This window comes from Lissotriton helveticus, chromosome 6 (genome assembly GCF_964261635.1).
Source record: "Lissotriton helveticus chromosome 6, aLisHel1.1, whole genome shotgun sequence".
NCBI lineage: Eukaryota > Metazoa > Chordata > Amphibia > Caudata > Salamandridae > Lissotriton > Lissotriton helveticus.
This window is the reverse complement of record NC_136067.1, coordinates 44,898,510-44,921,681: the sequence shown is the minus strand read 5'-3', so window position 1 is coordinate 44,921,681 and position 23,172 is coordinate 44,898,510. Positions and strand designations below refer to the sequence as shown.

Genomic DNA, 23,172 nt, shown 5'->3' with positions numbered 1-23,172 from the left:
TCCATGTCCTGGTGTCAAGAAGTTCCAGTTACTGACTTAAACTATTTCAGGGGCTGAGCTGAAAAGGACTATAGCTCGAGGTTGATCCCTACGTATACTTAAATCAAGTTCACTGTTCCAGTATGTCTCTGTCTCCATTTAGTGTACTGCATTATGCAATGCACATTTTATCATTTCAATTGTTCCCTTAAATAACCCATTGCTCTTTTTATTCAACAGATATCTATAAAGTTTACAAATGAGCCCCCTCAGGGAATGCGAGCTGGTTTGAAGAGAACATTTGCAGGAATCAGTCAAGATATGCTGGATGTCAGCAATCTGCCCATGTGGAAACCTTTGCTTTATACTGTTGCATTCCTGCATTCAGTTGTACAGGTATTGTTCAGCTACACAGCACTTTGCAATATTGAAGCGGCCTTCAAACGAAAAGTGCAGTTGTCTTAGACCAATCCGTAGTCACCAATGATATGGACAGAAAATCTCTTTGTATGATTATTTTTGGAGAGTAAGCAGGTGTTGAGAAGCATTATGCAAGTTCAGAGTGTGTGTGGGTGGTTGCAGGACTGTGTGAGTAAGAGAGAGGGGTATTGGAACCTTTCGGTGCTGGTGCAATGAGTGTTGGGTGTGAGTAAGTGCAAGGGCATTTGTGAGAAGTGCAGAACGATCCTTGGTCTTGTGTGGTGTGGCAAGGCAGCACCATATGAAGGCATCGAGGGTGCAGAAGGTTGCAGCGGGAGAGGGGAACACCAGGGTTACTGGTGCTGGGCATGGTACAGGAGTGGGTGGGTGCAGAAGGCTTTCCTTCTGTGCACCAGCGGTGCACTAGCACTGCTGGCCACCTTTAAGTAGGTCCCTGAAGTTGAGAGGAGTGATGTCACTTCCCGTGCAGATGAATGATGGGAAATCAAGTGATGTCACTTCCTATGCAGATGGATGAAGGGAAATCTAGTGATGTCACTTCCTATGCAGATGGATTATGGAAATTAGTCATTTTTGTTGGCCTTCTTCTTTTGAAAACAATTTTGTTGGGAAACCAGTGATGCCAATTTCTGTGCTGATGGATTAGGGGAGATTCAGTGATGTCAATTCCTGCCCATGTGGATGATGGGAATGCCAGTGATGTTCCTTACTGTGCAGATGAATAATGAAATGTGATATTAACAGTTTTGTAAAATGCCGTGAATTTCTCGAAAGGTGACCTGGTGTTAAGTAAACACAGGGAAGGAAGCATCCGAATCAAAGCACAGTGCTGTCAGGCAACAAGGAATCCATTTGACAGGCCCTAGTTGTTAAAAGGCCAGGTCTTTAAAGCCTACTTTACCATGGACTGGATTCATAGTCAATGAGGCATATTTGAGCTTCTCATGCATAGTACATCGCCAAAAACATGGCTGTGTAGTCCACCGAACATGCATTTCACTTACTCTGTTTAGAGCCAGGGGTACTGTGATGTTTCCGACGGCAGATCCTACATTAGCCCCACTGGTGGATGACCGACAGCCCAGCCAACATTGTACATTCGTATAGCATTTATTACCCCTATGTTGGGCTCTGAAGCTCTCACCTACAAGGGTTGCATGCTACTCCTTGTAGAGTGTGTGGTTGGAAATGTGTTTTTTGTTTTGATTCTGTGTGGAAATTATTTCCATGATGTACATGATGACCACCAAAGTGCAGTTATTGTGTTATGGGATTCAGCACTTCGTAGTAGGATGGATGAAGAACTGTGGGAGAGAGGTGCTCAGTTTATGGCTTTTAGTAAGCTGGTAGCTTTTTTAAAATTTAAATGGCTATTTATTCGTTTGACAGAATCCTGATTGTACTACATAGAAACTTCAAAGTCTACAATGCCATATTAACAAACATTAAAACTGGTAAACAGATGCTTTCAGCAACATCTTAGTGACTACCACTATCGATTAATTGAAAATCAAAAGTCCGCACCAAATCGTGTATTCTAAATATTTAAATAGGACAGCGTAGTCAATGCAAGGAAAAGAAAAAGCTAATAGAATCCCCTTGTTCTATATACTTGTGGGGAAGAGGGGGACACTCTTGTCAAACAAAGGACCCCATGAGTAATCTATGTACCCATTTGTCCCGCTTCTATAATGACGCACCCATTATCCCACTCAGATATCCTTTTCTGATATATGCATGTCCACCTACTTTGGGGGACTTAAAGAGGACGTTTGTCAGATTTCGCTTCCAGTTCGACAATGATCGCATCCCATTCATCACATGCTCTCCATTTTCCATCTGGTGCCGCAATTCATCCTAATGTGTCCTCTTCAACACATGCCCCTAGCCTTATGTCCTGCTGCCATACCACTATGCTCAAGACAGATGCTAATTTCCAGAACATGGCTACTTGTCGCTCTTCCAGGACTAACATCAGGTCAACAAATCTGCAGGTGTACTTGGTGTGCTTTGATCTGGGGAACTGACTCAATAGACACACCATAGCTATCCTCAAGGTCAAACTTTAAATATTGTACAGCACAACTGCCACCCCAGCAGGTCAATAAAGAACCACAAATGCACATGTCCAAACCATATGGTAAAACTCTTCATCCTTTGAGCCACATCGTGGACACTCAGAAGATACTTCTTGCTGAGACACTTAGGGGATAGATACATCTGGTTCAGATAACTAAATTGTATATTTAAACGGTGGAGTATGTAAGATTGTTTGTACTTGTTCCATAAAGCACCTCCATTGGACATCTCATTTTGTTCCTAAATCACTACTCATGTATGTGTAGTGAGGCAATAGTATATTATAGAGTGAGTTTATTACCTACCTAGTCATTCCATGGGAAAGTAACAAAGTAAGGGCAGGAGTCTGTTTTGATTCATCCTCACCCACATCCCATGTACTCCTAACAGACCCTACAAGGTGGCTGCCCTTGTTTTTTTTTGTACAGCGCCACCTCCCCTTAACCTTGGCAGCAGGCGGCAGGCTGGCTCAAGCTATGGGGTCCAGGAGCGTCACCGCTGGCGGGCGAGGGTGCGCTGGGCATTGTTTTGCTGGTCTGAAGTCTAGCGCACCCACAACCAGCTGACTTACCTGTGGTCCGACATCCTGGACCGGGAGCAAGAGCTGCTGGACCTGCTAGGTGTTGAGGTCGTGGGGCTTGGTGAGTAGCTAATTATATTACTATTGTGTCTTCTGTTCTGTGTTATTGTGAATCTTATTTTTTACCCAAATAGCAAGAATGCTGCTGCTGCTTACATGCAGGCAAGTTTTTTTTATTTAATTTAATTTATTGAGTTTGCAAAGATAAAGACATACAGATTAAACAAAGAAAGTAAAAGAAAGGATCAGTCACAGTGTCCTTGTGTAGAATTCTGGAGGCATTTTTTATATCTGAATACAGTTCACAATGATAGACCGCCAAGGAGGCGACATATCCAACTTATAGAGCATTTCATAACCATGGACCATCTCGTCTTCAGGAAGCAACTCAAGACCTGGCTGTTCGAGCAGTAGCAACCACCCCCCAGCGCCTTGAGACCCTAACGGGTGAGTAGCGCGCAATACAAATTCCCTGATTGATTGATTGATTGATGTAATAGATTTCATAGTATATAGTTGTAATATTATCTAATAAAAACCATACAAAGAAAATAATCTTGAAATATCTTAGGAGCATAATTCACAAGATGAATATCTGGAGTAGAAACCCAAAAGATATACCTGTAGTACCTATAAATTCACAGATATCGCTCCACTCGCAGCAAGAGGATGGCGAGATATTAGGTAACTCACTTCCTTCGGAAATTAACAGGCACCCCACAGAGCAGCCCCCTTTTGCCTCTTAGATATGATCTTGGCAGGAAAGAAATATCGGCAATGTGCAAACTTCGTCCGATATTATATTGCCGTAGAATCTGGACCACCCCTGAGTTGTCACAATATGCAGCAGGGTTTGCTGATGTCATCAAAGCAGACCGATTTCATAAAATCAGATGGTTTAGATCTTTAAAATCAGCATTATGTGAACTAGGGTTAACTGAATTGTGGTCCGACCCAACTGGGTCGTCCTTCCCATCCAAGACATTTATAAAAAATCTTTTCTGGGAACAGGTAGAAAACAGGAGTCTTCTCAGTAACAACCATGGGTCTATGACGGCTACTTTCCTTGAAGCAAAGCTTTTTCCCATGTACGAAATATATTGGGATTTAATAACGAAACCCATGGACAGGAAACTGTTTTTTCAAATGAGGGCTGGCTCTCTACCTCTACGTAATTTAACTGCAAAATGGAGAGATGGAGGCCCAGCTATATGCCCAGTTTGTGGGGAAGGAAAGGAAACGTTGGGTCATTTTTTGTTTTCTTGTCATGCATATTCTGTTCCCAGACGTGTTTGGCTGGCTCCCATGTGTAGAAATCTGGGTACTAAAAGTAGCATGGTAGCTTTACGCATAGTAAAATCTACCTCCTTAAATTGGATTACAATAGCGACTGCAAAGTTTCTGGGGTGGGCGTGGGTAATTAGGCAGAGATTGCTAGTAGGGTAACTACTCTCTGCTTAGTTGAACAGAGATTGCTAGATTATCTACTCTCTGTTCCCCATGCGAGGTGTCTTATCTGGTTTTAATCTGTTTTTTACTATATGAACTTTGCACTTTTGGATTATATATACTGGATGAAATGAATTTTATTGTCTTTTTAACATGTATTGTGCTTAAGTCATATTCGATTTTGTAATTTAATTGTATTTTTATTATGTGTTTGTTTGTTTGCTTTTATGAGTAAATACTCGAATAAAGCACTTAAAAAAAAAAAAAAATATTAGGTAACTCACTCTTTACCAGCTAAGAAGCTCCGATAGATGAGAATGGAAGTCCGAGGCCCCCCCAAGATTTGCTGACTGTTTAAGGAATATTATGGCTATCAGTCAATCAGATATGATGTGTGGTGGAGAGGGCGCCATTAAGGTTTGGTCAAGACTAAAAGAATGGTCGGAAAAATAACAAGTCCTATGATTATGCCAGAGGTTTGTGGTCCGGTCCTCCCGGGGTATTAGGTATAAGAACGCTAACGGGAGTTGGACAAGGAGACAGCCTACCTCTGGGTGACCTTTGTAGGCCGAGCACTTACTCCAGGGGTGGAATCTAAGACGGTTAGTACCAGTGGCCCAGAGCAATCCCATCTAGAGTCGATATCTTCTGGTGGCGTATATGAGGACAGCTCTGAGGAGTGAGCAGTTCACTATATACTTCAGACTGTGTGTTGCACTACAACATATTCCATGACCACTGTACTATAGTAGTAGGTTGCCCCCTCTCCCAATGCATAGCAACTCCATGCTTTGCCATCAGCAATCCCATATCAACCAATCACCTTATATCTTTCCATATCCACGTAGAGTAGCCTGGGAGAGCCAGCAAGGGGTGGCGTCAGACGCTCTTCAGTGAGAGTGCCTAATTTTTGGAATATTAAGATTTAATAATTAGCTATGTCAGGGCAGAGCCAAGCCAGATGTAGGAATCCTGCAGGTTCTACATCACATCTCTCACACTTCGCTGTGTATCGTAGACCATATCTATGCAATCGATATGGGGTATAATAAACTCTGTTAAGATATGTAAATTGAATGAGTCTGTGCCGTCCATTCAAGGAGATACGCTGTGTGCCTTCACAACAATAGCGCAATGAATCGTCGTCAAGAGTAAGCACCAAGTCAATCTGCCACTCCAACCTGGCTTTAATTGAAGAATTCTTCCTTTAGCCTTGCACCATATGATACATTCTGGAGACAATTTTACAAGGGGAATCAGTGTGTAGTATTAATCAGAAAGGAGTCACTTCTGGTGGCTCCATTATGTCTTCACCCAGCATATCGCGGAGTACATATCTGACCCTATAAAAATGAAACAACATGAGTGAAGAAATATCCGGATTTTCTGAGAGTAACTCATCCCATCCACGTCCTCTTCCATCTTCAAATAGGTCCCCTATTTTAGAGATATTGAGTTGTGCCAGGGCACGCAGCACTTCCGGCTCGCCAACTATCGGCAACCACGAACACCACTCAATTGGTGTGAGTGATGAATACAAAATAGAGGCAGCTTGTCGTTTAAGTAAATTCTGCCATGCGTGTGTGGTAGCATTTGTAGAATCTAAAGTGCCTGCATGCCTGGCAGAGGGCTGGAACAGGACTGTAGTTAAATGGGAGGGTACAGCTGCAACCTTTTTTATTTGTAGATAAGGGGGAGGAGATTGTTAGTGAAGCCAACAAAAGACATGCAAGCTTTGTGCCACTCGATAGTAAAGCTCCAGATCCGGAGCACCAAGCCCACCCATGGAGTATGGAAATGTAAGGACATCCCATTTGACCCTGGGCTGTTTGCCAGCCCAAGCCAACCTGAATAATAGGGACCTGATGAATTTTAAAAAGTGGCTTGGTAGAACCATAGGTATATTTAAAAACAGGAACAAGAATCTGGGTAATTCTACCATTTTCATTAAGAAGATACGTCCAAGAAGGGGCAATGGGAGCCGCACCCATCTGTTAACATTGTCTTCTAGTTTAGCAATTGCCTTGCCATAATTCTAGTAAAATACAGTCTCAGAACTCGTGTGCACCTGGATGCCCAAATAATGCACAGAATCAGTAGACCAGGTTAGTGGGAACTCCAGCTCTATCAGCTCCATAGCTGTGTTAAGGGGAAAATGGTGGATTTAGACCAATTAATTTTAAACCCCCAAAATTCACCATATCTTACCACATCTCTTAGTACTGAGGAAAGGTTAACCCCCGGATCCCTGATGTATAGAAGAGTGTAATCTGCATAAGTGGAGATTATTAAATTATACCCGCGGAACCATATCCCACAATGGCTATGGTACTCTCTGAGGGCACATGCCTAGTGCTCAGCTGCGATAGTGTAAAGGAGCGGTGATAACGGGCCCCTGGCGATTGTGATGAGGGGAGGTTACCAGGTTGCCCATCCTGGCGGTAGGAGAGTTATACCAGACTTTCACCAGCTGAATGAAGAGGTCCTCAATACCCATCCGTCTTAACACCATCATCATAAACTTCCATTCAACAGAATCAAACACCTTTTCCGAGTCTAAATAAATCGCAGCTGCCTTTGTCTCTGGCTTAATATGTTGAATAGCTCCAAACACTGTGCGCAGGTTATGTGTTAAGGTGCGCCCAGGGATAAACCCTGCCTGCTCGGGACAAACCAATGTCGGTATCAAAGGGACCAGCCGGTCGCCAGGACTTTGCCGAATAATTTAGTAACGACATTTAACAATGACAGCGGCGTATATGATGAACATTCGTGTGGAGGCTTGCCTGGCTTCAGGAGCGTAACTAGCATAGCCCCTCTCATAGTTGGAGGCATAACCCTACTCTCTCCCATCTCTTCGAACAGGGTTATCAGGTGGGGACTAGAAACTTCCTGAACTCCTTGTAGAAAGCCACGGTTAAGCCGTCTTGTCCCGGGGCACTACCTGTTTGCATGGAATTTAACAAGGCTGTAGGGTTTTAGGTTTAAACCTATAATAAATGATAAAACCCCACTGAAAGAAAAATAGCCCTCACTGGTGAAAACATATAAACAGGTCTAGTTTAATTATTTTTATAAACTATAGAGAATCAGGAAATATCAAACTCATATTTGATATTTTGGCAGCATAGGATTCTTTCACCGATAGGTAAAGTGGCTGGTTTCATACAAATCTTTCCTAATATGTGTCATCACATTTACCCACAGAGAATGGGTAAAAACCCTTAATACATCAGACCATAGTTTCTAGTGGGTCAGTATTGATAGTAGGTGAATTGCCAACACCTCAGGCTTTAAACATTCAATGCAAGGTATAGTGACAAGTATATATATCACCAAGCATCTGGGATAGTGGTGAAAACATGACACCAGACTTTTGGAAAACATGGAACGCAGTGTCACTTGTAATGCTCTGCAAAAAAAGGTTCTTTCCAAGTTCAACAAAGATAGGAGTGATATTGTTTGTATTTGCAGTGATTCAGCTACGTACATAAAAAAAAGTTGTGTGATGACCTGTCAAAATTGATACCCGAGCTGAAGTGATTCCCTGTAGTAGATCCTTGTCACTTGTTAGATGGTATGCTGAAAGCATCTTTACAATCTTAAGAGTTAATGAGGGATGCTATTGACTTTTTAGTCCATTCTGGTGCACTGGTTTCTAATGCACAGGAACTAAAACGCAAATATTTCTCATTTCGTGCTTGATGTGGCATCAAAGAAAGAGTCATCCCAACTGTGTCCCTTAGCTGATGGTTCTCAGCCCAATGGGCTAAGAATGCTGAGACGGCCTTTTCACAGAAGTTTACATGGGAAGGAAAGAGCGAGCGCACATGACCCAAAGACTCACTGAAGAAGTATTGTATGATGTACTACAATAAGATTAATTTGCAAAAATCTATTTGGACCTCATATACACTATAAGTACACTGTCTATATACCATGTTCTTTCAGTGCAGAAAGCAAGCAATAATAAAAGCAAAACGTTCCATAAACACCGGAAAAATACTTTTTCAGTTGTTTTTAGTGGCGCGAAAATGTGTAACCACTGATAACAACTGTTTTTTAAGATATTGAAAACACTGAAAAAACCCCACCACAATTTACCAAAAATAGAAACTGAAAACTTTCCAGGCCTCCAGGGGCCTCATAAGGTGGTCTCTATGCTCATCAGCTTGCCATGGTAGTTTAATGTGCTCCAAATAATCCAGGACTGAAACGTCCACACAAGCCGACCTGGTGTGGTGTAAGTCTGAATAGAAATTCCTAAAGCTGTCTGCTATGATATCAGGGTCTTGTGTCACCTCGCCTTTTGCTGCGCTGAGTTCCGTGACATCAGCAGTCCCCCGTCTGCCCCTCATCATGGCCGCTAATGTCGCACCTGGGCGCTATCCATACCCATATGTTTGTGCTACGGCATACTTCCCTAAGAGCTTAAACTCTGTCAGCTTCCTCATGATACTCCTCCAATGTTTTTTTGAGCTCCTCTGTGACCTGCTCTTTCCCTCCCTCCAAGGCCTCCCGCTCCAGAGTGACCAACTTGTTTTCCAATTTTTCTAAATGCCCTCTTATTGAACAGAGAGCCCCCAAGTGCTTAGCGATCGCTATTCCTCTGATATAGACCTTTAAGTTCTCCCAAATCATAGCAAACTGGGTTATGGACCCTATATTAGTGGCAAAGAAGGTCTCAATAGCTTCTGTCATCACAGTCTTGAATACGTCATCTAATAGTGCATAGGGAGGGAACCCCCAAGGAAATGGGGCAGGCTTTTTCTGTGGGCTCTCCAATAGTACAGTTGAGTGGTCAGAATATGAAAGTGGGAGCACCTCGCAGCCACGTATCGCAGGGCTCAAGGAGCCAGAAATAAACCAGTAATCAATTCTAGTGTACAGGTCATGTGGGGCAGAGTAGTACATGAAGCCCCGCTCTCCTCCAGATCTCGAGCGCCAAACTTTGACCATGCCCAGTTCAACTATTGCATCCTCTATTGTCCTAACAGCTAACGACTGTCGCCAAGTAAGACCCCCGGATCGGTCAAGAGCTGGGTTAAGAACACAGTTAAAATCACCGCACCATATCTGAGGGTGCCAGGGCAGACGTTGTGAGTACTCGAGAAGCTCTTTATAAAATTGAGGATAATCGAAATTAGGGCCATATAGGTTTATAATTATTAACTCCATTCCTTTCCCCTAGCATTTGGTGATAGCGTATCTGCCCTCCTTGTCTGTCTCGAGAGCCTCAAAAGAGAAACCAGCTCTGGGGTTGATCCATGTGAGCACCCCTCGTGTCGAGAAGCCAGCAGAATGGAATATTCCATGTGATCTTCTACGAGTTAGCATCGGACTATCTATGGGCAGAGGGGTCTCCTGTAAGAGGGCTATGTCTATATAATGTCTGTTGATAAAAGCAGCAACTTTCCTAGTTTTCCGCAATGCCTCTGACATCCCAGGTGAACAGTCACAGTCTATCACCCAGGTTCCAGAAGCAGGGTTGAATTCCTAGCAATGCCACCCCAATTACCGTCCCAGTAAGCGCCCCAGATCCTTTTCCTTACTCTGGTTACTCCTGGCAGGGTTATTAGACACATTTCACACAGTGTGGTTTGTCCTGATATGTGACCATAGCAAGACAAAAAAAAGAAAAATCACCCAAACCGAAATGTCCCCCCATCTCCCACACCATGCAGACCCCAACTTAGCACAGTCTAAGACCCCCCTCCCTTCCCCCTAGAAATCAAACGGCAAAAAACTATGGAGTGAGTAACAAGCAGGGGCGGATGTTACAACAGCACCGCTATATGCACCAGTAACAGAAACTTAACCATGCTATCAAATCGTATATGGTGCATCTGTGTAATGCAATAATAACACCTTATTTGCACTAAGTGCAATAGGACCCCTGCCACCCATATACATGTGAGAGTATTACAAAAATCGGAGAATCCAATTTTATCCTACAACGTGGCCCTCCCGTCTAATATGGCAGATTAACATTAACAATACTTGCAGAAGGTAGGCCACATCTGCCCCTCATGCGCAGCCTCCACAGATCAGTGTGAGTTTGGTAGGCCTTCAAAGTCCCGTGTTAGGGGCTCGTCATGTACAAGAGTCGCACTGATAAGCCGTAGCTAAAGGGTGATAAGCCTCCTGTCGAAGTCCTCATCAGTCTTGCAACTCCATTCCGCCGCCAGCCGCCTTGTCCAGTCTCTCCATCTCTTTATTCCATTCTTCCGCCTTAGAGTGTTCTTTTTGGGCTTTCTGTAGGGATTTTGGGTCTAAGAAGATCCTTTATTTGCCGTTCATGATCATTCTGAGTCTGGCCGCCTAGAGCATGGCATAGTCCATGTTTTGCTCATGCAGGCGTCGCTTCAGTGGGGCAAACTGCCGTCTAGCTTCCTGGACCTTCATGGTGAAGTCCGGTTATAAGGATATCGTGGAGCTCTCGTATTTCAAGTCTCTTTTTTCTCTAGCTGTTTCAGGGCCGTGTCCATGTCCCTATAATTTAACAGTTTTGCAATCAAAGGGTGATGAGGGACACCCGGGGAGGCTTAGGGCCAAGCGAGCGATGGGCAAGCTCCACTACGAACATTTCCAAGAAGGTTTCCTGTCCCAGTAGTTCAACAAGCAATTTCTGTCTAAACACTTCGATATTGCCCATCACAGTGGATTTCGGCAGGCCTGTGATGTGTATATTGCTCCTCCTAGACCTAGCCTCCAAATCTTCAGCCTTGTCCTGCAGCGCAATAAGAGTTTTGACCAGTTGTTTTTTAACAGAGTCGGTCTCCTAATGAGCCTCCTCTACTTCCGACACGCGCCTTTCAGTCATATCGATACGTTCTGCATGCTTATTGAGGCGCTCCGGCATTCTGTCCATGCGGTATGCTAACGTGTCAATTTTCCCATCTATAGTTGATAGGCTCTTCTGCATCGCTCTAAGTATCTGTCTGACATCGCCAGTCGCTTCCTCCGGCGTGTCAGTTTGCTCCTCAGAAAACCAGGCCCCCTCTGCCTCCCTGTTTCTTGATTTCTTTTGTGCAAACAATAGTTTGGTTCGAGTCTTCTCCATCGTGTCCATATTGGAACCAGGGAAGACGCGGAATCCTCACACAACCAACCTTTGATTGCACCAAACTTGGAACGAAGGACCAGGGATATAGCAGCCCCCCACACACGGCTTCAGCATGAGCCCGAAGTTGGGACAGCAGATGGAGGTGAAGTGTGTAACTAGTCTCTCAGTGGTGGGATCAACTAACCTTTCATTAAGAAGACATCAATAGGGGATAGGCATTGGCCAGACAGTGACAGAACCCTACCATTCCCCTTCGAGATCTCTGTAGTAGTGCTCTCCAGATGCAGTCCAGGTCTGAAGGGCCCGCTGTAGGTGCAACTAGGGCATCATTAAGCAGCTGTTTGGGCCTTAACGACTGCGCCCCCTCTCATGGTGATCTCCGGGTCCCAGGCCACACACAAGCAACTTGCCACCACCTGGCCTCACATCTGCCAATTATTGTCCTCCGACAATAATAGGCTCTATACTCTTCATGTACCTCAGCTGTGCACGGCGTCACAGGGGCCCCCAACAGGTTTATTGGTGGTCTGTAGGATCAAGGCTGGTTCCAGGGGAGTAGCACTAACAGGTGCCCCAGGAGTTAGAGCCAGGCAGTCAGCGAGTCTCCCCAAGTGAGGGCAATGCAAGCACGGTCCGCTCAGCAGGCAGGGCGCCCTCTCACAATCACCATGGTCTCATGTGCCCTCTCCCTCGGGCCCAAGGCAGTGGCAGTGCAGGCGAGTACACGCTCCACGTCAGGCAGCACCGTCTTTCATTAAATCTGCCGCCCATGCAGCTGGCCTGCACAGGTCCTGTATTAGGGCTCACGGGTGGACGCTCCAGTAAACCCGTCTCAGCAAGGCTGCCCGCCTGCATGCTTCAGCGTCTGCTGCGTGCTTGCCACCGACATTCGCCTCTCTCCAGCCCGGTCCAAGCTCAGGGGTCCTCGTCACCGCAACAGCCGCGCTCGGGCCATGCAGACCACCTGAGCCTACTATGTTGCCAGGTACGCCCCCCCACAGAGAGATCTCAGCTACGGCGGTGGCCAATCCAGGTTAGTGTATAGATCGGGGTGCAGGCCGTGTCCACTGCTTGCTCCACCGCACTCCCAGGACACAGCAGCGAACGCACCAATCGGCAGCTCATATCCGACGCTTTCCACTCCACCGGCTGAGGGATGGAAATGTCCCATGGATGCAAGGATTATTGCTGATTAGTGCTGATGGTGTTAGCAGAAGCCATCCTGTATTTAGAGGTTATTTTATCCGTTTTGTGGAATCCATTTTGTATTTCTGGCAGCCATCTTGTTTGCCATGTGCTACCACATGCGTGCCATGTGCCCTGTCCTACCTTGCTGTTGTCTGCTCTTGGAATCTGCCTAGAGACAGGTTATATTTAGTTTCTTCTGCTTCGCACATGCTCAGTTGAGCTTGCAGCTGTCCATGCAGCTGCTGTTAGTCTGTAACTGTCCGGATGTGTTCACCAGAATTAGCAACTATTAGCTCCGCCCATTTGTTGACTGTGCCATTTCTGTATGACCTTATATGTACCTAAAACCTTCTTCTTGTACTTGTACCGCCTTCTTTTTAGACCCTGTGTGGGTATAAAAGGACCAAGCTCCTTCCATTCAGTGTGCTACTTCATACACTACCGAAAGATGTTGTGTGAATGTAGTTCCACCTCATGAGGTGTAATAAATCTTGTATTTTCTATTCCAGTTTCAGTGCCAATTTCTATTCTATGGTCTGAGGACTCTATGCAGAGAAGGGCGAACCCCTAGCACTTGTAGGCCTTGCTGAGGCCCACTACTACAAATTGGTGCTCCAACACGGGGCTCATCGGCAACTCAGATGCCTGAAGGAGTGGTCGAAACGAAAGATTGGAATCTCGCTTTGGACGCGATCGCTGCCCGAGGAGACCCGAGTCTTGGCAAACCATGGCGTTTTTTCCTCTTTTCTGATCTGACCATCCAGGTGGTGCCGGTCCTCGACTGAGATCTCTTCTGTTGATTCGCCGTGCAGTGACCATTTGGTCGATTTGAGAACTTGGCAGTTGGAATCTGGACACCAAGTGATTGGTAAGAGTCATTATGCGGCACTTGCTGTTGGTTTTGATGCCTGGGATTGGTAAGATAGTTTAGTAACGCTTACTGTGGCTTTTGGATTTGTATGATTGGCCAATATTTGTATTTGGAAATGTGTAATATATAAATTGCAATTCATACAGGCAGGTAATGAGGAGACTTTTTCTCTATTTTGAAGGTATCTTATGTGCTACTTTGGTTATAATATATTCTGCACTATTTTTTGGCATGCCTGTTTTTAGCACACTTCTTAGGATGTGTTGCTTTTGTAGTGGTCCCAGTTTGAGACTCGAGAAAGCACAGGAAACTCGCTCTATGTTGTCCACTGAGCCTTCGTCTGAGCTTAGATCTGCTGCTCGTAAGGCACTTCGTAGTACCGCCCCTGCTTCTGAGCTTTTAGATGACATAAAAAACTGGCAGGAAAGGGAGCAAATATATTTTACCGAGGTATTTGCCGCAGAGGTTGTTGAGCGGTTTAGGAAACATTCTGATGAAGTGGAACCCGATGATGTAGCAACTGATTGTAAGCAAATGCGTGATGGTCTTTTTGTCTTTTCTCAGGTGGCTGATACAATCAGGCGTTTGGTTAAACTGCGTGCTGATGCAGTCCGTTTGCGAGAGGAGATAAAGGCAGCAGCAGCTGCACTAACATCTCAGACCGGCATGGCACAAGCTTCTATCGGCAGAACAGATAAGTCTATGATAGTTTATGCGAAACCTATGCGGGAAGCCGCACCTTTGTATGTTTCTCCTAGGGGCGAGGGATGATGATAAAAGTTCTGCTGATGCAAATGGTTGTTTTATTTGTAATTGGGTCTACACTCCTTGGAATAGAGCGGATGTTATGGCCCTTAAAGTTGCATTGCCTGATCTGCAGAAAAATCCAGCAGCTTTTTATGAGGAAGTTAAGGGAGCCATTAGCTCTTGTACTATGACTTTGCCCGATATAGACATGTTCTCTGGGTTGATATTACCGCCTGACAAGTGGATGATCCTGTGACTTTTGGGGCATTATGGAAAGAGTTAGAACAAATGGATGTAGAGCGGGAACCTGCACAGAAACCGTGTAAATTGATTTTGGATCTTCCTGTCGCTATATTAGTTAAGTTAAAGACGATTATTCCCCCTAAAAAGATAGATTGGACTGTGTTAGCATTGTGTAAGCAAAAGGCGGATGAATTAGTTTCAGATTTCTTTACACGCTTTGAGGAGGCATACCACGATTTTAGTGGCCAGTCATTGACAGATGACATGGGTCGGAATCCTTTTGTCGATAAATATGTCGCAAACCTGTTGCTAGGAATATCTAGTCACCTAAAGGACAGTTAGAGTTCATGGACTACCGCTTCTCCAGTTTCCCTTTTGACTATGGCTCAGTATTATGAACACCAGGAATTAGAAGCAAAGGGTAATGAGGATAAGAAGACTAAAGAATTAAAAACAAAGGTTATGTTGGCTTAGGCTTATAGTCCGCCTTCTAGAGGTAGTGATAGAGGTGGACGTGGATCTTATGGTTTGTCTTTTCCCCCTTATACTCGTTTAATTTGTCTGTTAACCAGTGTGCGTACTTTAAGAAATTTGGACATTGGGCTTCCGATTGTCCAGTACTGCGTGCTCAGCAGTATCCACGTGGACGGGGACAAATGAGGAATCGTTTAGGATATTCAGGGCCTAGAGGAAGCACGGGTGATCGTGCTAGGTTTGATGCTAATACACGTGGGCAGGATGGGTTTAACACTTTTGATAGAAGAAACCAATATCAAATGTCCGACTAAGTGCCGTCTGATTTTAAAGATTCTGCTTATGCATAGGATTGCCTAGGATGGGGTAAGGAATCAGTTGATGTTCCAGTAGATCAGAGGGGTCCCTATGTTACAGCACATGTTTTCGGTTCTACTGATCAGTTTCTGGTTGATACAGGAGCTACTTGTAGCGCCTTATCTAAACAATTGGTTCCAAGGGCTCCCCTGTCTGGCTCAACCATTACATCGATAGGGTTCGATGGAACACCTTCCCTTAGCCCGTTGTCACAACCACTTGCATTCCATGTTGATAAGTTCACTGCTCTATGTCCATTTTTGTTCTCTCCGAACACACCAGACAATATTGTCGGTCTTGATATGCTCAAGTATTTCAGGGCTACGATAAGATGTTCTCCTGAAGGAGTATCTGTTATTTTGAATGACAATTACCCCACAATTGAGAGATCTTGTCTTGTTAAAGAGGATACTGCATCAGCTTCACTCCCTAGTACTTTGTGGGCTACTTCAGACTAACCCTGGGCGTAGTGGGGCTCCGCGGAGCTACGCGGAGAGGGCGAGAAGCTACGCCCACTCCCGCACTCCGCGTAGCCCCACTACGCACCTCCCTCCCGCTCTCCCCTACATACATTATTTAAGGAATTACAGTGATTAAAACAATATTAAAGCACTTACCTTGTCCGGGGCTCGTCCGGGGCTCCCTCTTTGAATAGCGTCCTTTCCTGGATACCAATGCGCCTGCGCGGGCGGCCGCGCATGCGCATTTTTCCCGAGAAATGCGCATGCGCGGGCTGCCGCGCATGCGCATTTGTTTCCAGGAAAAGGACGCTATTCAAAGAGGGAGCCCCGGACGAGCCCCGGACAAGGTAAGTGCTTTAATATTGTTTTAATCACTGTAATAGCTTAAATAATGTATCTAGGGGAGGGCGGGAGGGAGGCGGGTGGCGGCCGACTCGGCTACGCCCACGGAGTGGGCGTAGTGTTGCCGGCTACGCTGTCTACGCAAAATGCGTAGAAGGCAACACTACGCCTACTCCGTGGGCGTAGCCGAATCGGGCGCCCACCCTTACTTCAGACAAAGATGTAGGACAGGTGGTTATCCCACCAGTGTATATTAGTGTCAAGGAGGGCGCTTCATTGCCACGATTGCCTCAATATAAAATTTCTCAAGAAGGCGAAGAAGCACTTATACGCATTGTTCATGATTTGATTAAAGTGGGGGTTGTGGAGGAAGTCCCTTACAATGTTTGCAGTCCTATTCTTCCTATTTTGAAAAAAGATACTGACACTAGGATTTACAGATTCATTATTGATTTGCGAGAAGTTAACAAGATTGTAGTACCGCAATATCCTGTGGTTTCTGACATAAGGACACTACTTACTTTGGTTCCCCCGACAGCAACTACATTCTCCATGATAGACTTGAAGAATGCTTTCTTTTCGTTCCCTATTCATCCTGATAGCCGATATTTGTTCGGTTTCACTTTCAATAATCAATCGTATAGATTTTGTAGAGTTCCTCAAGGCTATACTGAGAGTCCTAGTATTTACAGTCAAGCATTGAAGAGACAGCTTGATTCTTTTGCTTTACCTGAAGTAGTGGCTCTCATACAATATGTCGATGACATCTTGTTGGCAGCCGATACGCCTGAACAATGTGAAAAATGTACTTTGTCTTTGCTTTCTTTTCTTGCATCGCACCATCATAAAGTGTCACGGAAGAAATTACAATATTGTAGACCGAAGGTTACCTATTTAGGTTACCTTCTATCTAAGGAGGGCTGTGCACTTACCTCATATCACATTCAAGCAATTTTAGATACACCAGTACCTTCTACTCAGAAAGATGTCCGTGCATTCATTGGTCTGACTTCGTTTTGTAGGCAATGGATATTAGGGTTTTCACACATTGTCAAACCCTTGTTAGCGCTTTTGACCAAAGACACTCTAGTGCCCCTTCCATGGACAACTGAATGTCAGAATGCTTTTCATCAGTTAGGTCAAGCTCTTTGTTCTGCACCAGTGTTAGGCACTCCAGATTACACGAAGGGTTTTACACTCTATATACATGAGAAAGATGGATGTGCATTGTCAATTTTAGTACAGACACACGGAGATAAGCAGCTCCCCTGTGCGTACTTTTCAGCAGTTCTTGATCCTGTTGCTCGTGCATTACCTGGGTGCTTTCGTTCAGTTGCAGCAACAGCTGTGTCCATACGTCAGAGTGAAGGGATAGTTTTGTCACATACATTTTTGGTGCTAGTACCCCATGCAGTAGATGCCCTTCTAAACCAGACCAAAACGCAACACTTAACTAGTGCCCGCTTGACAGGATACGAATTGACACTGATAGCACCTCACATTACCCTAAAGAGATGTGCGACTTTGAACCCAGCCACTTTGTTGCCATATCCTGTGACTCAGTCTCAGTCACAGGAGCCTCATGATTGTATATTCCTTACTGAGGAACAGACAAAGGGTCGCGTTGATTTGCAAGATACGCCCCTTTCAGATGTAGATGGGGAACTGTGGGTTGATGGGTCCTGTTTGAAGTTACCAGCTGGCACAACTTCAGCTGCATATGCAACTACACTTCAGACAGTAGTGGAAACAGCTCGTATACCTCAGAAGTCCGCACAAGCAGCTGAACTGACAGCTTTAACACGAGCGTGTGAACTTAGCACTGACTTGCGTGTGAACATCTATACAGACAGCCGCTATGCTTTTGGAGTGGCCCATGATTTTAGCCTGCTTTGGAAGGAAAGAGGCTTTCTTACGTCCCACGGGATGCAGTTAATGCACGGAGAGTTAGTGCATAATCTCTTAACTGCACTAACATATCTAAAGAAGATAGCTATTGTGAAGTGTAGTGCACACAAGAAAGTAACTGATAAGACAGGACAAGGCAATGCCTTTGCAGATCGCGTAGCTCGTGAGACTGCAATGCAACGAAGCACTACTTCTATGTACGTAGTGAAGTCTCAAACTGAGCGATGGCATGATGCTAGACAGGAAGTGTTAGATGTACAGAGATCTGCTTCTGTAGCAGAACTTGAGCAATGGGCTAAAGACGGAATATTGGACCCCCCCCTTTTTTTCCCTTTTTAGGGATGTGCAATTACCGTACGCGCAGCGGACGGGCGCAGCGGGCGCGCCGTCAGCGCGCCGAAGGCGCGCCCAAGGCAAGCCCGTCTTCGCCCGTCCTCGCCAAGTCCTCGCCTCTCGCCAGACTCCCTGCCCAAAAAATCGTCTATGACAGTAACATTCTGCGGTCGCTTAACATCGGCCCCAGATGCAACAATATAGAAGGTTGCATTGGTAGTACCTTCCTCTACTGCAAGCTTTGTAATCTGGCCATACCGGAACCATGCCTGACAAGCCATAAAGAGATTAAAAGGAACGATACCTCACTCACCATCATGCAGCTGAACGTCAGATCTCTAGTCAAACACTATGCAGAGGTAAGAACTCTCCTTATGGACGAGAACCCAGACATAATGTTTCTAAGTGAAACATGGCTCAAAGATGGCCTTACTAGCATCCCTAATTTAACTATACCGGACGGGTTCTCTATGACGTGCATCAATAGAGACTCAAGAGGAGGCGGCATTGCTGCCATCTACAGAACCCCCTTTACCTGCTCCTTCCAAAAGGAAAGTATCGCAGACTGCGAATGTGCCCGCTTTAAAATCTCCACGAGCCCCCACTGCACTTTCTCGGGCCTTTTTATTTATAGACCCCCGGGACCTTCTGCTAAGTTCACGGAAGAGGTCATCGATGTTACAAATGCCTTGATCACTGGCTCGGCTAATTTCACGATTTTAGGAGATCTCAATCTCCACTTAGACAATGAAACGGACGCTAAAATTAGCAACTTTGTCACGGACTTAGCCGCCCTGCAACTAACTCAGTTGGTCAAATCTCCCACACATGTAGCAGGACACTTACTTGATCCAGTATTTACTAACATTCCCGAGGCTACAACGGATGACCCTAAACCTATGGCATGGACTGATCACTCATTAATAACCCTCTCCATTCCGAATAACTCCCCTCCTAAGAAAAAATCACCCACCTCCTGTTTAAAAAGACCCTGGCATAAACTCCGACAAGGTGACCTTGCGGCCAGCTTGGGGCAACCTACCCTGGAGAACACAGACGACATAGAAAAATCTTACGCGTCGTTCCAGGATTGGATCACCAAGGGGCTGGACACTATCATACCAGCCAAGTGGACAAAAGGACGTAGTACTCCTTCCAACCCTTGGTTTGACGATAGTCTGAAAAAAATGAGGAAAGCCTGCAAGAAAATGGAACGGCAATGGAGGAAGGAATATAAGCAGAATGATAAAATCTTATACTTGGCTTCGCTGAAATCATACCACAAGGCAATTCGGTCAGCCCGTGCTGCCTTCTACGCCTTTGAAATAAAATCCAGTTCAAACCCCACGAAAACTATCTTCCAAATTGTGCAAAAAATACAAAACGGAGCCAAACCTGCCACTCATATCACCTCCACGCAACAATGTGAAGAACTAGCTACCTTCTTCACGGACAAGGTGAAGAAAATTTACAACACCTTCACCCAGGACATCCCAGGAGACGTTGATTCTCCTAACGCCACCTTCGGAGACGCCAGGCTCACTCGCCTACCCGCCATCTCCAGTGAAGAACTTACTAAACTTTGTAGGAAGGTGAAGTCGGGTGCTCCAACAGACCCAATGAGACCTAGTCACTTTCTAGGAGCCTTGGAATTCTTCCTCCCACCCCTAACCGTGATTCTGAATCTATCATTTGCTACGGCCACGGTACCCATCTGCTGGAAACAGGCCTGGGTAACTCCAATTATAAAAAAACCCTCCCTAGACCCCGCTAAACCAGAGAATTACCGGCCTGTCTCACTGTTACCTTGGGTCGCTAAATTAGCGGAAGCCCACGCGAATAAAATACTCAGTGAGTATATGGCGAAAAATAATATCCTGGACCCCTCCCAACATGGCTTCAGGCCGGGCCATAGTACGGAATCCGCGCTCCTTACCTCCACTGAGAGCCTGCGGGAAATCATGGACACCGGTAAAAGTGCCGCGCTGATACTGCTCGATCTTAGCGCGGCCTTTGACACGGTGTCACATGCCATTCTGCTAAAACGCCTGGAAAATATAGGAATCGTGGACTCGGCGCTCCAATGGTTTCGGTCATTCTTAACCAGCAGATCATTCAGGGTATCTGCCCCTCCGTTTATCTCCAAACCCCAAGACATAGGACAAGGTGTCCCACAGGGCTCGGCTCTCAGTCCCTCCCTGTTTAATCTATATATGCAACCTTTGGCGGAGGTTGCTAAAACATGGGGCCTCACAATGGTGTCGTATGCTGACGACACTCAGTTGGTCATCAGCCTTAGTGAGGCCCCCTCCCCGGAGGCCACCAACTTCAGGGATGGACTGTCTGCTGTAGCCAAGTGGATGACAGCAAATTGCCTCCAATTGAACGGTGGCAAAACCGAGGTACTGATAATGGGAAAAAACAGCAACAACTGGAACGATCTATGGTGGCCTCAGTCCCTGGGCCCAGCACCCCCTCCAAAAAACTTAGTAAAAAATCTAGGGGTATGGCTGGACTCAACCCTGAGCTTCCAAGCGCACACAAAAAAAGTCGCCGCAACCTGCATTGGACTGCTGAGAAGCCTATACCCCATCCTAGGCTACTTCGACTCCAAGACACGACAACTCATAGTACAGTCTACTATCTTGTCAAGACTGGACTATGCGAGCGTCCTGTTGCTGGGAGCTAATAAAGCTGAGATAAAAAGATTCCAAAGAATCCAGAACTCGGCGGCTAGAGCGATAGTAGGCCTTCCAAGAAGGTGCTCAGTAAGAGCGACTATGTACAGACTTCACTGGCTGCCCATAGAAGCCCGTATCCAGTTCAAGGCCCTCTTATTTGCCTTTAAAATCTTGAAGAATGAAGGCCCAGAGCTTCTCCGTCCTCTGCTGACCCCCTATAAACCCAAACGGAACCTCCGGTCTATGGGGCAATATCTAGCTCTGATACCCCAGACGAAATTCTGTCGCATCGGAGGTCGCTCTTTCAAACTTCTGGGGGCCAAGCTGTGGAACTCCCTCCCTCTCCACATCCGCTGCATGGATGATCTGCTAGCCTTCCGAAGAGCGATTAAAACCCATCTATTTCCCGCCCCGTAGGTCCCTCTCTCGCATCCAGTAGATTGTGTTACGGTTCTAGCGCCGGGACGCCCCGTCGCTGGGGCAGCTGTTGCGCTCTACAAAACAGGTAACATAACATAACATAACAATGAGGGTTGTTGGCGCTACAAAGACATGGAAAAATGGAAACTAACTGCAGCCTATTTACAACCTATGGTTCAAATGGCACATGGGCTGGCACATGTTGGAGCTCTAGCAATAACGAAATTGCTTACACCAGGTTGGGAGCATCCTGAAATTGCCAGCACAGCTAAGAGAGTAGTACAGTCCTGTTTGATCTGTTGGCAGTATAATCCTGGTAAAGGGACACGGACTCCTAGAGGAGGGTTTGCTACACCGACTGCACCTTTTGAAGTTTTGCAGATGGATTACATACAACTTGAACGCTGCAATAACTTGAAGTATGTCCTAGTGGTGGTATGTGCCTTCAGCAAATGGATAGAGGCATACCCAACAAAGGGTAATACAGCTCTCACTACAGCCAAGGTGCTTCTAAAGAAGTTTTTCCCAAGATATGGTGTTTGCAAACGGACCTCATTTTATTGGGCAAGTTGTTGAGTATGTTCTGAAAGGATTAGGAATCAAACAGAAATTCCATGCAGTCTTCCACCCACAATCAGCAGGATTAGTTGAGAGGTACAACGCTACTTTGAAGCTGAAGTTAGCGAAAATACTGGCTTCCACGTCTCTGAAATGGCCTGATGCACTACCCTTGGCATCGTTGTCCATAGGATCGGTGCCACATTCACGATCTGGCCTTACACCATGTGAGGTGGTGTTTAGGAGACCGATGAACATTTGGGGAGTTCCTAAGCCATGCCCCATACATGATGTACCTTGTGTTCTGATGAATGATTATTTGGCACAGTTAACCAACAGTTTAATCTATATTCATCAACAGGTTCGAGAAGCTCTTCCTGACAGATCTACAGGTGAGGGTCACGATCTACGGCCTGGAGACCAGGTTATGGTCTGAGTCTTTGAGAGGACAAACAGCTTGGAGCCGAGGTGGCGAGGACCAGAGCTAGTGCTCCTAGCGACGAAGACAGCAGTTCGAGTGACAAACAGAAAGAACTGGATCCATAGCACACACTGAAAACGTGTGTCGCCTATCTTGGTGGAACCTGCTGTGCTGACCGACCATCAAGACCAACCATCAAGAGATCCTGGATACGGAGAAAAACCAAGCCATCCCACCTGACGAATCTGAGGAAATCTTCCCGGACCACACGATTTCTGGAGCATCGCGATATCAACAAAGACCAAGGAAAGAGCCTGCGTTGTTGAAGAGGACTGGTTGAGCTACCGTCCTGGGTTAGTGAAACCGAGTGCCAATGTGGCAAGCGGGGGGGGAATCAGTCCTGCATTGTGTAGTGACACCCGTCTTGACCCTCGGTGAAGAAACCAACGGCTGCCCAGGGCTAAGCGCTCCAACGATTGTTTCAACGACGAGCTGATCATGTCTACAGAAAGATCGACTGTTGTTGTTGCTAAACCTAGTGCTAAGAAGATTATTTGTGCTGTAGGGTTTGTTG

At 45.7% G+C, this 23,172-nt stretch overlaps 1 protein-coding gene across 6 annotated transcripts in view; it reads left to right on the top strand.

The window, feature by feature from the left end:
• Nucleotides 1-23,172, top strand: part of DNAH8 (dynein axonemal heavy chain 8) — a 10,041,960-nt gene that overhangs the window by 9,190,539 nt on the left and 828,249 nt on the right. For all 6 annotated transcript variants that reach the window (XM_078647354.1, XM_078647353.1, XM_078647356.1 and 3 more), the window contains one exon: nucleotides 220-375. In XM_078647354.1, coding sequence (XP_078503480.1) covers nucleotides 220-375 — 156 coding nt within the window. The remainder of the gene's footprint in view (nucleotides 1-219; nucleotides 376-23,172) is intronic.